This window comes from Leguminivora glycinivorella, chromosome 4, assembly GCF_023078275.1.
Source record: "Leguminivora glycinivorella isolate SPB_JAAS2020 chromosome 4, LegGlyc_1.1, whole genome shotgun sequence".
In the NCBI taxonomy this organism is placed as follows: Eukaryota; Metazoa; Arthropoda; class Insecta; order Lepidoptera; family Tortricidae; genus Leguminivora; species Leguminivora glycinivorella.
Window position 1 is genome coordinate 22,810,425 of NC_062974.1, and position 15,126 is coordinate 22,825,550.

The 15,126-nt window shown below is 40.4% G+C and overlaps 2 protein-coding genes across 3 annotated transcripts in view; one reads left to right on the forward strand and one right to left on the reverse strand.

The window, feature by feature from the left end:
• The window catches only part of LOC125225440 (transcription factor Ken), a 40,701-nt gene extending 33,963 nt beyond the window's left edge, over positions 1 to 6,738 (forward strand). For both annotated transcript variants that reach the window (XM_048129172.1, XM_048129171.1), the window contains exons 3-5: positions 1,567 to 1,687; positions 2,419 to 2,868; positions 3,230 to 6,738. In XM_048129172.1, coding sequence (XP_047985129.1) covers positions 1,567 to 1,687; positions 2,419 to 2,868; positions 3,230 to 4,162 — 1,504 coding nt within the window. In that variant the 3' untranslated portion in view covers positions 4,163 to 6,738. The remainder of the gene's footprint in view (positions 1 to 1,566; positions 1,688 to 2,418; positions 2,869 to 3,229) is intronic.
• A 4,368-nt stretch (positions 6,739 to 11,106) lies between these two features.
• Positions 11,107 to 14,554, reverse strand: LOC125225423 (decorin-like). The gene is made up of 2 exons (XM_048129144.1): positions 13,958 to 14,554; positions 11,107 to 12,734 (listed from the first exon to the last, which is right to left on the reverse strand). The coding sequence occupies exons 1-2, from the start codon at positions 13,980 to 13,982 to the stop codon at positions 12,295 to 12,297; spliced, it is 465 nt and encodes a 154-aa protein (XP_047985101.1). The 5' UTR covers positions 13,983 to 14,554; the 3' UTR covers positions 11,107 to 12,294.
• Positions 14,555 to 15,126: the final 572 nt, after the last annotated feature.

The following is a 15,126-nucleotide window of genomic DNA, read 5'->3' on the forward strand; positions in this document are numbered from 1 at the left end:
GTGTGTGGAAAATTAGAGACAACAAAATCAAACAGCACTAAAGTATAAAAACGACATTAAATTGATATTCGTACACCTTTGTAAACAGATAGCTTAGAACGATTATATAGCCTTCATACTTACAATGAACAGCTGTTCTACAATATAGACGGTTAATTTCAGTTTGACTAAGAAATTATTTCTAATACCTACCTATTATTTGCTATTATTCATTGTCATGACATTAATGGGTCACCGCGAAGTCATTTGAGTAATAATTTGAAATAATAAAAGTCAGTACCTACATTCAGTACCTACCTACTAAAGGAGCATTAAACGATTTAACAACTGTTACCATATTTAAAGTCACTCACAATTCGAACGCGATTAATTAACATGATTTTAACTTTTTCTGCCGTTTTGGCCAAGTCTTCCGTGACTATGGCCAGTAAAACCTGGACGAAAACGTCGGAAAAAGGGGAAATTATGTTGATTAGTTAACCGCGTCCGATCTGGAGTGACTTTAAAAATGTGTACAAAACGCGAGAACTTAAAAAACTATCATCATGTACGTCATATAGGTTAGTATAACTTCAAGATCGTAGTTATTAGGATGTGTAGGTAACATCAACACAATGCTCGTTCTAAATATTTAATAACAATGCCCAAGCCACAAATCATCAGCCGCAATCTAGGCCAAGATCGGCCCTGGAGGCAAAACCAGCCGCAAACTTGAGACATGTAGAATATTCACTTGTTCTAAGTGCTTAATTAAAGGTGTTTGCGTTGTGACGATGTTTTGGTAAAGCTATGATTAATAATAATATAATAGATAGATAGAAGATAGAATAGAACACTCTTTTTTGGTACAGTATTTACACCTCACAAAAGATACAGAATAAAGATACAGTGGAGACAAAACAAATGATCATAAATAAAGGCAGACAACACAAAACATATTCTTATAAGGCAGCGTTCCCACTTATGCGTCGCGTGTCTCGGGGCGCGAAAAGGGCGTCCGCGCCACGCCACCTGAGTGTAATTCAAAAAGCGTCTCCTCTGTACATTTTGTATAAGAAGGACGTAAGGCGCGCCGCCAAGCGGCGCGGCGCGCGCCCCGCCGCCGCCACGCCACCTGGGGCGCGTCTTACGTCTTTCCTATACAAAATGTACTGAGGAGGCGTTTTTTGAATTACACTGAAGCGGCGTGGCGCGGACGCCCGTTGCGCGCCCCGAGACACGCGACGCTCTAATGGCCGGTCACTAACAAAAATGTTTCTTACTCGTAAGGCCTTAAGCCCTCGTGACCCTCGTCGCTGTATAAGTACTTACTTCTTGCGCTTACAGTAGTATAGAATTGATGATTTAGATTTGCAGCAACAGGAAACGGAAGATTTTCGTTACAAACTCGTTAAAAAAACTTCGCCCATTTTCTTCTGCTGCAAACATCAGCAACGCGGAATACAAAAATTGCCAATGTAGCATCTCGTTAGTCTTTGTGAATTCATTCTCCTTGGGTAAAAGACTACCTACTAGACTCATTTTGATGAATGACTCGTTGTTAATAGTTAATTTTCTCGATTCCAGGAAAATCCTCGATGACACGCCAGCGACGGAGAGCCCCGTCACCATCCACATGTCGGGCATTAGCAGCACGCTGATGAGGCATCTCCTGGTGTTCCTGTACAGCGGCCAGGCTTACATTGAAGTGAGTATTCATACTATCACTCTTGTTACCCACTGCGGCACTGGTCCCACCGCGAGCTAGTAAGCTATGAGCTATCGGCTATAAAAACGAACAAAAGATAAGCACTCCCGTGCGAATAAAAGAGACACGGCGATTTTGATAGCTCACCGCTGGGCGAGTAACTATAAACATCGCCGTGTCTCTTTTATTTGCACGGGAGCGACTATCTTTTGTTCGTTTTTATAGCCGATAGCTCATAGCTTACTAGCTCGCGGTGGGACCAGTGCCTAGACGTCTTTCTAAATACGCCGCCAATATCATCTAAGAGTGACCCGTAAACTTCCAAATATTTTCTAGCCAACATACCAACTGACGCGAGCTGATGCTTTCTTCAAAAAGTGGCTAACATACCGGTAATTTGGTCCACCAACCTGAAGTGAAGTGATTGTCTTTTATACTAGGTACACGAATAGCACAGATATTTGTGATGCATGTGGGTAAATAACGGAAAAAACATTTGTCTCTTACTAGTAGTACCTAAATATAATATGTGTAAGAATGTCCTATAAATATCAGGATTGAATAATTCTGTACGGACATTTACAAGTTTTTATGCAAATTTTGTCATCCATCTACTTAAACGTATTTTCCCAATTAAAAAAATCATTTGGACTACTGTATCATGTGATCAAACTGCAATTTGCAAAATTTGGTTTGAGATTTGAGACTAACAACAAACTTTAATTTTCCAGTCCGGAGAAATCGATGATATGCAAGAACTGTTCGAGCTCCTAGAAATCAAGTCAGACGTCTGGAAATCAACAAAAGAACGCCGGCAAGCGGAGGAACGGAACAGATCTTGCGACAGACAAAAAGCGAAAACCCTCAAAACAGACATCAATAGCAATGAGAGCAGTAAACACGACGCACCCTCAGGCTCCTCGCATTCAGAAAGCGATCGGGTAACACCAAGCGCAGGCTTCAGTAAAGAAAAAGAAGAATTAAGTATAAAGAAAGAGAACTCTAGTAGTAATGATGAGAGGGATGATGAGGAGCAGGAGGATAAGGAGTGCGGGCGGCTCGCGGGGCGGCGGCGGAGCTCGTCCAACCCGGTCAACCTGTCGGTGGCCAGGACCTCGGAGAACGCGGGCAGTGAACATGAGGACTCGCAAGATGTGGACGTGGAAACAGTTGCAGCAAAGGTAATTAAATACTTCAATTTTATTTATAAAATACCTCCCATGATTTGTTTCCTTGGGTATTATTCAAGTTGCAAAAATGTGGTGGTACGATTTTTCAAACCAGTAGTGAGTACGATTTTATCAAATTATCTTATCACAGACCGCAGTTGGGTATGTTTGTTTGTGTCAGATGGTAGCATTTGATAACAGTTATAGAAAATAAACAATTTGAGCCTATATCAAAAAATTTGGTACGTGAACACAAAAAAACCAAGGACGGGTTAGGGGTTATTAATATCTAATCCAATCAATTTGTAGCACAAAGCAAATTACGTTAACTTTTAGACATTTTACTACATTTTCCTTGTTTTGTATTTTTCAGAACCTTAACAGAAGAAGATCAACTTCGTCCAGTCAAGAGGATCCACCGCCTGAAACTATGTACAGAAGACAGTTACTTAGTGATCGATTAGGCCGAGGCATCGAGAGGGCGAAGAGAAAGTCGCACTATATAGAGCCTCCAGAGCTCGATTTACGGACTGTAAAACTAGAAGATTACGCGCATCTTAAACCTCCTGACGCAGATCTGATGTCACTCGTGCAGACTTCACCGGAAAATTATGTTGTAACACCTCATCGAAAACGACGACCCGGCTTCCACAACTCTCCGTCTCAGAATCCTCCCTTTGTTTCATTTCCACCAAGTTACTTAGAAGAGATGGCGCACCTGCGGTATACGCAGGGGCCGGGCAGCGTGGCCGCCGTGGCCGCCGGAGCTCGCCTCGGGGCGCTGCACCCGCTCAGTGCGTCCGCGCCGCCCTACCTTCCCGAAAGGAGCGTGACGCCTCCCGCAGGAGCGCACGAAGACGCCCTTAAATACCGACCTCCCAGCGCAGGTTCGTGGGGACCGTGGCTGTGTCAGCCTCAGATGGGTGGTGACGACCCTCCATCGGCGGAGCACGAACAAGGCTCCAGCAAACAAGCGCCAGTCCGGGAGTATCGCTGCGAGTATTGCGGCAAACAGTTCGGCATGTCGTGGAATCTCAAGACTCACCTCCGAGTCCATACGGGCGAGAAGCCTTTCGCCTGCCGGCTCTGCGTGGCCATGTTCAAGCAGAAAGCGCACCTGCTGAAGCACCTGTGCTCGGTCCACCGCAACGTGATATCGTCGAGCGACAACGACGGGCGGACCAACACGCCCGGCCGCTTCAACTGCTGCTTCTGCCAGCTGACGTTCGAGGCGCTGCCGGAGCTCATCCGACACCTGTCGGGCCCGCACAACAGCTTGCTCCTCAGCAAGAACCTGCACGAATGACACACGCCCGCCTGACGCGTGCCTACGCGTGCCCGTGGACTTTAAAACTTGTCTCGGTCAGAGAGTTCAATTGTGATATGTGTTTAAGAAGGTTATAATTATATTAGGTGTAAGTAAGACATGTGATGTCGCAGAGCGATACTCATGAAGCATTCGCAGGAGAAGGTCGCTGCGGGTGTGATGCTGGTGTAAATGTTTAATGAATCACATGTTTGCCGCATGGGTCCAAATTTTTATAATTTGTTTAAAAATTATAAACCGGGACCAATACCTTCCGAGATAGTATTTATTTGAAGATGTATTTCGTTAGCGTAAAGTTATTTAAAAGCCACCGACACATTAATTTCTTAAGAATAGAAAATAGACACGTATGTCAACGGAAAGTTGCGAAGTGTGAAAGGCATAAAGTAACGCGAACTACCTCCTAATTTAAATCTGTAATCGACGAGACCGTGGTGACGTTGAAAAGTGTTTATCATTGACTCCATGACGCCGTCTGCCGCTCCGCCGGTCAATGATTCTAGTCAGAATTGGAACTAAGAATTAGTCAATCAGAGTCAAGGTTACTCACTTTTATTGGAATTAATTGTACCTGTCAACAAAATTTAGGTAGGCTAAATATCAAACACTATGTCGAATCTTAAATACCTATTAAATAGGTATCGCTTTTATAAAGCTTTTACAATTCCACCACAAGTTCCAATGAATGCATCTGACTTGGCATTTCGCAGCTTTTTAACGACATCTTACAATCTCAACATTAGATATTACCGTATATGTATAATTTCTAAAGTAGAAGAAAAATGTGTTCGTATTAATTCTATTTTTGTATAAAGCCGTATCCTTCCATTCGTTTGTGCCGAATATTTGGTATGTGGATGAGCACCAAAGATTTGTGAAGCATTAGATCTTTTGGAGATTATGTTACGGACAAAACCCTTTTAAAATATTTGCGCCAAATTCCAAAGAAATTTAGTAACGCACAATGCATCTCCTGACTTCAATACGCTGCTTCAGCATTAGGATTTTGCCCGTAATATACCCAATTAAGAGAAATTAAAGGGACCTGAAATGATTTTGATTTGTAGTATACTTAAGGTATAGGTACCAATTGAATAATCTCAAGAAGTATTGTTACTAACTTTATTCCTACGAACATTTCCGTATTTCCACTACGGCCTTTTATACTAAGCTAAAATATCTTTCTATTTTTTATTATTTTTACTTCTTAGCGTAATTAAAGCTTATCAGGCAATATTTCCAAATGAATAATTTAATGTAACAATAGGTATTTTACCCTTCCTGCATTAATTATGTACTTCTTATCGAACACATTCGTGGCCAGTTGATGTTAAATTACATTGTTATAGTGAATACTGGTATATGTTTTCCTTTATAGTTCTTTGTTTATTTTTTCTACCGCTTTTTAGAATTCTGACCAGTATTTTTTTAGGTTCTTTTTTACACAATCTGAAATGACAATAGTTTTTACTTTCACAAGTTTTCACCTTCATTTAATATGTTTAAGAGTCAATAAATCAACGCTGGATTTTCGTTGTTGAATTATACATTCTGTATTCTAAAATACTCATTTTTATACGTTTACTATTTCTACGTAATAAAGATACGTAGTTACGTCTAATTGAGAATAATTTCGATGTATTTATAGTAAACGGCGGAGCGTCACGATGTTGCCAGCAATCTCAAGTCTTGTGGGACTTGGCCGTGACTCTTCCTGCTGTTAAACATTTTCTAAATGGTGCCCTGTTAACCAATGCACGACGCATAAATTGCATAAATACTTATTATTATTAAAGTAATTGTACTTCGATGAAAACTAAAGTTACCAACGTGTTGTTCATAACGTAATTATAATGTTAAAAATCGCTTTAATATCCTTTCGAACGTTACCTTTTGTTATACCTGATTTATTTTGTTTTTCTTCTATTTTGTTCTACGTCGAATAATTTTCTTAAAATAATTGGGGAACAATTTTAATATTAAGCATTGTGATGTTGTGGTATCGTTAGATTATTCTTGTGATAATGTCCTGTACTTGTTGTAAGGGAGACAGGGAACGCAGTCTTCCAATGCGTTTTCCATTAGTGTAACATAATACGATTAGGATAATTCGAAAGCATGACAAAAGTGGCAGTCCGTTGCGCCTCTGGGGCGCGGTCTGTGAACAAATTATTCAAAAAGTCTTCAGTGGATACGTATTCGTTGTGATATGTCGACGATCGTCGAAGTTGCCTTAAATTTAGTAATAACAATGCAAACTCTGAACCGTTCTAGTTGAACATTCATTCGAAGTAATACCTAAAATACATGACGTTGTAAATACTTATAAGTAGATAATGTACATACTAATTAGTTTTAAGTTTAATAATGAAAAAAAAGCTTAACTTAAACTTTGTTGAAATTGATTTTCTCTGTTAATTGTAAATTAAAAGTTAGTCTGTAAGTTTTCACATAGTGTACAATTTTTGTAGATACCCTACTGTTTAGAACATTAACAATCTGTAAAAATGTGTTCTTACCGTAGTAAATTAAATAACGAGAATATTTTAGTTACACACGTGGGTGTCGGTTATTTCCAAATCCCCTTTGCAGCGATCGACGAGCTCGACTTCTGGGATCGAATATGAATAGCTTTATTGAAAGCAGTATGTGTTAATGGGTATATGTATGGATATTTAAACAGCATTTAGCATATCAGACTACTACTCATCTATAATATCCAATCGTCAGTCAACGAGATAAATTGCATAGGTATGTAATAGTTAGTAGCGCATTGGGCCCTTAGTCTTTATTTTCTCCCCTTAATTATTATGGTAATATAAGGTCAATTAACGTAAATGTAGCTGCCTTACACTGCTGCACACAGTTTTGGTAGTAGTAGCATTTTTAGTCTTTCTATGTATTTATTAGGTATTCTTCTTCTTAGTCGTATACTCTTTTCAGAGTAGTCGTGGTCATTGGGGTCGTTGTGCTGCCTTTTTAATGGTTTCCCGCCATATTACTCTATTTGCAGCGTTCCGCGCGCAGAGATTTAAGGGTGACCCGGTGAAAGCCCTCACTTGGTCTGTTCCATCGCATTGAGGGGCGCAGTCTGGGTCTTGTACTGCCCACTCTTCCCTGAACAACAAGCCTCTCTATAGCGGATTCTTCCTACGTGTAACGTGACCGAAATAGCTAAGGGTGCGAGAGTGAACGACATCTGACAGTCTTTGTTTGATTTTGAGCTCCAGTCCTGAAGAATAGACACATTAGTGCGACGCTATATTTATTAGGTACCTACCTCAGCAGTTCTCGAAAAGTTTGTACAAAAATTAAGGAAAAAGTTAAATTTGTTTTTATTATTCCTATTTTGTTACCAAGATTTTTTTGATGTATTGAGATTTTAGTAAGTTTTATTTCGTCATTAAGGTTCTCTAGTATCTGTATTTTCTTAATTATAACAATTATCCAGTAATATATCTTGCGAAAATCGACTTATATTACTAAATGTTGGTAACAAAATAGGATCAATTAAAATTTGCTGACGTGGCTATGTACAAAGTTGCCGGGAATTGCTCACCTACTAATTAACTTGTGTTTTATTATGCGAGTTCACAATTCGCATTCGGCAAACAAGCAATGTACAAAATAGCTCCAATATATTGGTTAGCCATCCTTGTCCAGAAAACAGGCTTATTTTACTCAGCTGACATTAAACGGTAAAACTCAAACCTCACTTTTTCTCGAGGATGATTTGCCATAATAAATAATTAAAAAATTAAAAAACACGACTGCGGTTTTAAAGCGATCTGAAAAGATGAAAATAATCTTTAGATATGCTGGTTAGTCAACTTGATTAATATAAATTAGAATAATGAGTGTTTAGTCAGGTTCATAAATAGCTAAAGCAAACGTTAATGCTCATGGAGGATATCGTGACTGTACCTGGATATTTTATTTCCATTGCAGTCGGGGGACAATGGACAAAAATCTGACAAGAAGGTCCCCCGACTGCAATTGAAATAAAATATCCAGGTACAGTCACGATATCCTCCATGAGCATTAAGTTTTGCTTTAGCTATTTATGAACCTGACTAAACACTCATTATTCTAATTTATATTAATCAAGTTGACTAACCAGCATATCTAAAGATTATTTTCATCTTTTCAGATCGCTTTAAAACCGCAGTCGTGTTTTTTAATTTTTAATTATTTATTTTATTTCTTACATTTTAGTGACCACACAAACGAACCATAATTAATATTGTCTTCGGTTACCACGATAGTTACTCATGAAATAAAACTCTGGAAACGGATTAAATCGCGTATAATGAATTTAAAATTAATCCATTTCCATAGTTTTATTTCATGAACCATAATTATTTTATTTAGGTCATGGTGTTGGTTCTTGATATTTTAGCATAAAACGTGTAGGTAGGTAACTTTATTTAACGGCATTCGCTTTTAGACACTTGTACTTTTGTTGTGTGCTTTAAGCACTGACAACATATCTATTGCATAGCCATAACTCGAGTACGGAGGACAGAGAGAATGGCACACCGTAACAACAACACTCTTTCTCTGCATCCCCACACAAACAGATCCTTCACTAAACTTGCCCGCAAAACTACAAATACTTACGCTTTTTTTACCTAATACTAATGACTTACAACGTTAAACTCAGCAGAATAGTAGTGACGCAGCCCTGGCCCGGCGTTGGACGGCGTACATGGCCTCACTCGATTCTAACTATGAGAGCCTTCAACCGCGTGCGTCGGGCTTCGCCCGACTCTATGTATGAGGGCGCCTACGGCGCCCGGCCTTCTGCCGCGTGCGTCGGGCTTCGCCCGACTCTATGTATGAGGGCGCCTACGGCGCCCGGCCTTCAACCGCGTGCGTCGGGCTTCGCCCGACTCTATGTATAAGGGCGCCTTGGGCGCCCGGCCTTCAACCGCGTGCGTCGGGCTTCGTCCGACTCTATGTATGAGAGCGCCTTGGGTGCCCGGCCTCAACCACGTGCGTCGGGATTCGCCCGACTCTATGTATGAGGGCGCTTTGGGCGCCCGGCCTTCAACCGAGTGCTACGGGCTTCGTCCGACTCTATGTATCAGGGCGCCTTGGGCGCCCCGCCTTCAACCGCGTGCGTCGGGCTTCGCCTGACTCTATATATGAGAGCGCCTTGGGCGGCCGGCTCTTAACCGAGTGCGTCGGGCTTCGCCCGACTCTATATATGAGGGCGCCTTCGACCGCGTGCGTCGGGCTTCGCTCGACTCTATGTATGAGGGCGCCTATGGCGCCCGGCCTTCAACCGCGTGCGTCGGGCTTCGCCCGACTCTATGTATAAGGGCGCCTTGGGCGCCCGGCCTTCAACCGCGTGCGTCGGGCTTCGTCCGACTCTATGTATGAGAGCGCCTTGGGCGCCCGGCCTTCAACCACGTGCGTCGGGATTCGCCCGACTCTATGTATGAGGGCGCTTTGGGCGCCCGGCCTTCAACCGAGTGCTACGGGCGAAGCCCGACTCTATGTATGAGGGCGCCTTGGTCGCCCGGCCTTCAACCGAGTGCGTCAGGCTTCGCCCGACTCTATGAGGGCGCCTTCGACCGCGTGCGTCGGGCTTCGCCCGCTTGGGCGCCCGGCCTTCAACCGCGTGCGTCGGGCTTCGCCCGACTCTATGTATGAGGCGCCTTGGGCGCCCGGCCTTCAACCGCGTGCGTCGGACTTCGTCCGACTCTATGTATGAGGATGCCTTCAGCGCCCGGCCATGGACCGCGTGCGTCGGGCGTCGCCTGATTCTAAGTATGAGGGCGCCTTCGGCACCCGGTCTTGGACCGCGTCCGTCAGGCTGCGCTCGACTCTAAGTATGTGGGCGCCTTCAGGCCTTCGGCCTCATGAAATTGGTCAATATGCTATCTCAGGCTCGGAATAAATAGCTTTGAATAGGTAACTGTCAGATATATAGAAACTTTAAAAAAAGTTAAATCTATACACCAAATTATACGCGAGTCCCAGAAAACTACCAGTACCTAACGCCAAATGATCTACAACTACAGATGAATATTATACTATGCGTAATGAGATTCTTCTAATCGTTATTCGGCCAAAGAAGCCGTCGGCGAATCGCTGTTGGCGTGCCGAAAATGATTGTATTTTTTCTCGGAAAATCAGTCGGGCACCTGCTTTGATCTGTAAATCGACGCAGATTTCTTTTGTGTCTTTATGATCGTATTGCCTAATAAACAGACGTAAATGTACCTAGATTAAATTTTAACGTTTTCAACCCTATTTGCGCGATTCTTAGTCTATTAACTATTAGGTCCCCGAATAACACCTACTGTTATTCCGAATACCTATATTTTCTATTATCCTCTATCTAAAGTCTTTATTTTAATGTCTCATTCAATAATATTTGTTTTTATTAGATTTCTTTAAGTTACATATTTTGAAAACTCTTAATCTCTCAAAACAAGACATAAACGCATATAATGTGTATATATTATTAATCGCCTTTAAAAGCTCTTCATTTTGATACCCCACTCGATAGGTTTGCAAAAAATTGTTTTCTAAAGTTTTCGCATTATGACGTAATACGCCCGCCATATTTAATTTTAAGTGACGTCACATATCCTATGTTCATTGGGGTGACGTAAGGATTCCAATGATACATCATTCATTTAAATCGGTTAAGGCATTCAGAAGTTATGGTGGAACAAAGAAACTAACATACATACATACTTACATACAAACATGAACGCTGAAAACAATACACTCTTTTTTTTGGGGCAGTCGTGTAAAAATACACTGAGATACCTACTATCAAAGAGGATCAAGTATTATAGAGAGTTACTGTCAAATTAAAATGTGTAATCACAGTGCATAGACTGCCATCGTGCCATCTCTCGGCACAAGCTTAAAACTTTTGAACCTCAGTTTTGATAATAATTTGGTTTTCCTAGGAGGCTTGGTCATGTCTAATTCAGCGGTACCTTTGTATGGACAGGGTAACTTTGTATGGCTGATAAAGGCTGCTGAGAGTTTTGTCAGTAAATCGTACCTAATATCTTTAATAGATGTCGTTGTAGGTCTTAATAAAAACCACTTTCCAGTAATTTATGTCAACAATTTATTTAATGCACATTTATTTATTTAATCGTATGGCAAATTATGTATTAACAGCAATCAGTGTAGCCTTGACAATGCACATTACTATGTTCATAGTTATTTAATATAAGTACCCATATTACAAATACAAATTACAATTATATTTCCTTTTACATTCTTCAAAATATATGTACTTTTATGTTCATAGTATGTTATGTGTGCACAGCCCCGGTGACCGAGATAAAGGGGCGGCATCTTAGTCTGCTTCATGTCCTTGTTTTACATACTTCATAAATGATTTCGGATAGCCAGGAAGTCTCCAGATTTTGCTAATTTGCGCTCCTACCACAGCTTCTGCCAGGCAAGTATGGTCGCGCGATAAATGATAAAACATCAGGCCGTCGCTAACGCGCTTACGAATAGTACGATAGGGACGGCCTGATGTTTTGTTATTTATCGCGCGCCCATGCCTGCCTGAACCTGTGTCTTACCACGTATTGCTCTTATTTATACACTATAGGTACCTACGTAAAGGAGGTGTATTCGCGCATGCAGTGCAATTTACGAGGAACTTTGTATTTTATTTGTGGAGTTGATTGTACAAATCCTGAAAACACACACTCTGGTCGCGTCCCATCATAGTGTAAGACAATTTCACGGCCGCGGCCTTTGGAAGAGTCGACCTTATGATATCTTAAACTCACATGGCTCACATCTGCCATCAGCTCTAGCAGGCATTCACATTGCCAGGGATTGTTATAGAAAGAAAACATTCTAAAATTCCCTGTATTATTTGCAAGCGGATATATAATATTTTCTGGCAGTTCGGCGATATTGTTGTTATGTAGCCACAACCACGACAATTTGAGGTTACTTGCGAACATAGTTTCAAGCACATACGTTATCCTGTTCTTGCTTAAATCCAAATAGAATAATTCCCTCAAGGGCTCGAATACATCCGGATGAAGGTATTCGATCTTGTTATTTGATATTTGCAGGGTTATTATTTCGCGCAAGCGGAGAATGTCTTGGGATCATAAATTCCTGTGAGCAGATTGTCGTCCAGGTGTATGGATGGTCAACTGGTTTAAGCTTTGCTCGTCGAAAACAGGCAGTTCCCGTAACTTGTTGCGATCTAAATATAGTTGATCTAGCTTCGGGACTGATTTGAATGTAGACGATTCTAGTTCTGTAAGGTCATTGAGGTGGAGGTATAAAACCTTTAAGTTTGGGAGACCGTCGAAGTCGCTTTGCCTTAATACAGTTAGGTTGCATCGGGATATGTCCAATGCAGTGGCGGAGTTGTCTATTATTGGGGTAAACATTACTGGTTCGTTTTTGTTGTGCAGCTCGTAGCAGCGATCCCAGGTAACACTGAAGTAGTCAGTGTTGGTGAAGCTGTCAGCAACAGTGATGGCTGGCTGAAGCCAGACTAATGGTAGCAACAGAAGTTGTATGGACAGCTCCGTCGGACCTGTTACATTGGTCAACATATTATATTTATTAGTAGCTAGAAAACGAGAGTAAAATATGTAGGTAGTAATGGATTAAGTATGCATCAGAACTTATGACTAAAAACAGGGATTCAAAAACGTAAGGTGTTTCTTAATATTGTATCTTCTTAATATTATATGGGTATCACTGTGGTATCATAAATTACGTGGTTGTTTCAAATAAATAAAATTGGAATGCTATGTCATTTAATTAGGTATTTTTAAATTCATCGTGCATATTATGAATGTTTAGTATTAATATATTTTTCTCCTCACTAGCTCGGAAACACGTGTTTTGTCCTTCAATACCAGCGGGTAAAAACGCATTTTATCCACTATTGGGTAAAGTAATTTGACCTTGAATAAAGTCAAATTAGCTGCTTTAAAATGTATAAAAGTAGGTGAATCTAGTAATAAAGATGATTTACCACCTGTGGAACTATAAGTACTGGAAGCAATGATAAACGCATTTTTTGCGTTGTAGTTTCCTCGCTATAGTGAGAGGAAAAGTTTTGTGTTACACACGGGTGCAAATGTATTTTACTTCTCGTGTATTGAAAAACTCGCTAAGTTCAGGATTCTATTCTCGAACGACTCGCTTCGCTCGTGGTTCAACTATAGAATCCTTTCACTTGCTCGTTTTTCAATTCCACACTCGGCGTTAAAATACAACTTTGCCCCCTTGTATAACAAATAACTATTAATGTCAGACCAAAGAGTAGTATTAATATCCCACCAAAAACATACCTGTTAAAAAGGGAGCCAAGTTCCTATAGGCTAAGAATTAGGCTAATAATTAATTAATTACCCTTGTTTAGGGGAACAATTATTTATAAAAAAGAGTTGAAATCCAATCCAATGCCAAGTTTATATGGAACTTAAAATATGGTATAGTTGTGAAAATACGTGTAGTTTTACTTGGTTAAAAATATCTAAAATTAGAATACTTCTAAATCTGAACTTGGCAGGTTAATTTAATTATATAAATAATAAATATAATTATACAACTAATCAAGTGTTACGTTCAGAAAATTTTGGCGTCATTTGCTTTACTTTGCCCTTAGAAATGCGTAGTTAAAATCTTTAATTTTCTTATGTTCCACCGTGTATAGAGAAAGAGTGGCAACTCTGTGGTCAAATGTGAATATATGGAACGTGCTGCCACTTCGTGGCATGAGCTAGAACTAAAATGTGTCAGACTTACCAAAGGTTAAACTGAGAGCACTCATCGTTCGTATAGAAATTTAGATCGACCTCTTCTAAATTTCAGGATACTGCCATGCTATTCCGGCATTCCGGTATAAGTTAGTGGCTAAGTGTTATTTAATTTGTAAGTAATTTAACAGGCTAAAAACAGTGTGTTTAATTCAGGAGGGAAATATAAACAATAGTTAAAACTTGCGTTAAGTAAGACAGGTTTATCATAGGGGCTGTGACCCCGGCGTTAGGTTGCGGTCTCCTTGACAAGATCGGACGCTTTACCGTCTGCGGACGACTACATAGATGTATACATATCTAATAGGTACCGTATTCTAAAACATCAAAAAGCTATGGTGATCATGAGTTGTTAACATATACATAGTCGCCACAGACGGCAAAGCGTTTGATCTGGTCAAGGAGACCGCAACCTAACTACCGGGGTCACAGCTATGATAAAGCAGTCGTACTTAACTCTTGTAAATTAAACACACTACATTTAGCCATTTTATCCTGTTAACATTACTTTCAAATAAAATAAAACTTGGCCACCTAACCTGCACTGGAATAGCAATATCCTGAAATTCAGAATAAGTGGATCAAAATTTCTAACGGGACGATGAGCGCTCTTAGTTTAACCTTCGGTAAGTCATTTATAGGCAGTCAATATAACAATAATTACACCGTATTGTTATGTAAGTGTTCTACAGAATTAAAATTGGTAAATACAGATTATACTGAACATTCATAATACGATGAAGTTAAAAAATACCTAATTAAATATACACATTCTAATTTTTTTTAATGAAATGAAATAAATGTTTATTCTCTTGAAATATGGTACAAAAGTAATATTTTACTCTCGTTTTCTGGCTACTAAATAAATATAATATGTTGACCATATAACAGGTCTGATGGAGCCGTCCATACAGCTACTGTTGCTACTATTAGTCTGGCTGCAGCCAGCCATCACTGTTGCTGACGTCACTGACACAACTGACAGTGTCGCCAACACTATCCACAGTATTACCTGGGATCACTGCAAAAGCTGGACAACAAATACCAACCGTAATGATTAACCCAATCGACACCGCCGCCACTAGATTAGACTTATCCCGCTGCAATCTAACTGAAATACGGCAAAGCGACTTCCACGGGCTCCCAAACTTAGAGATT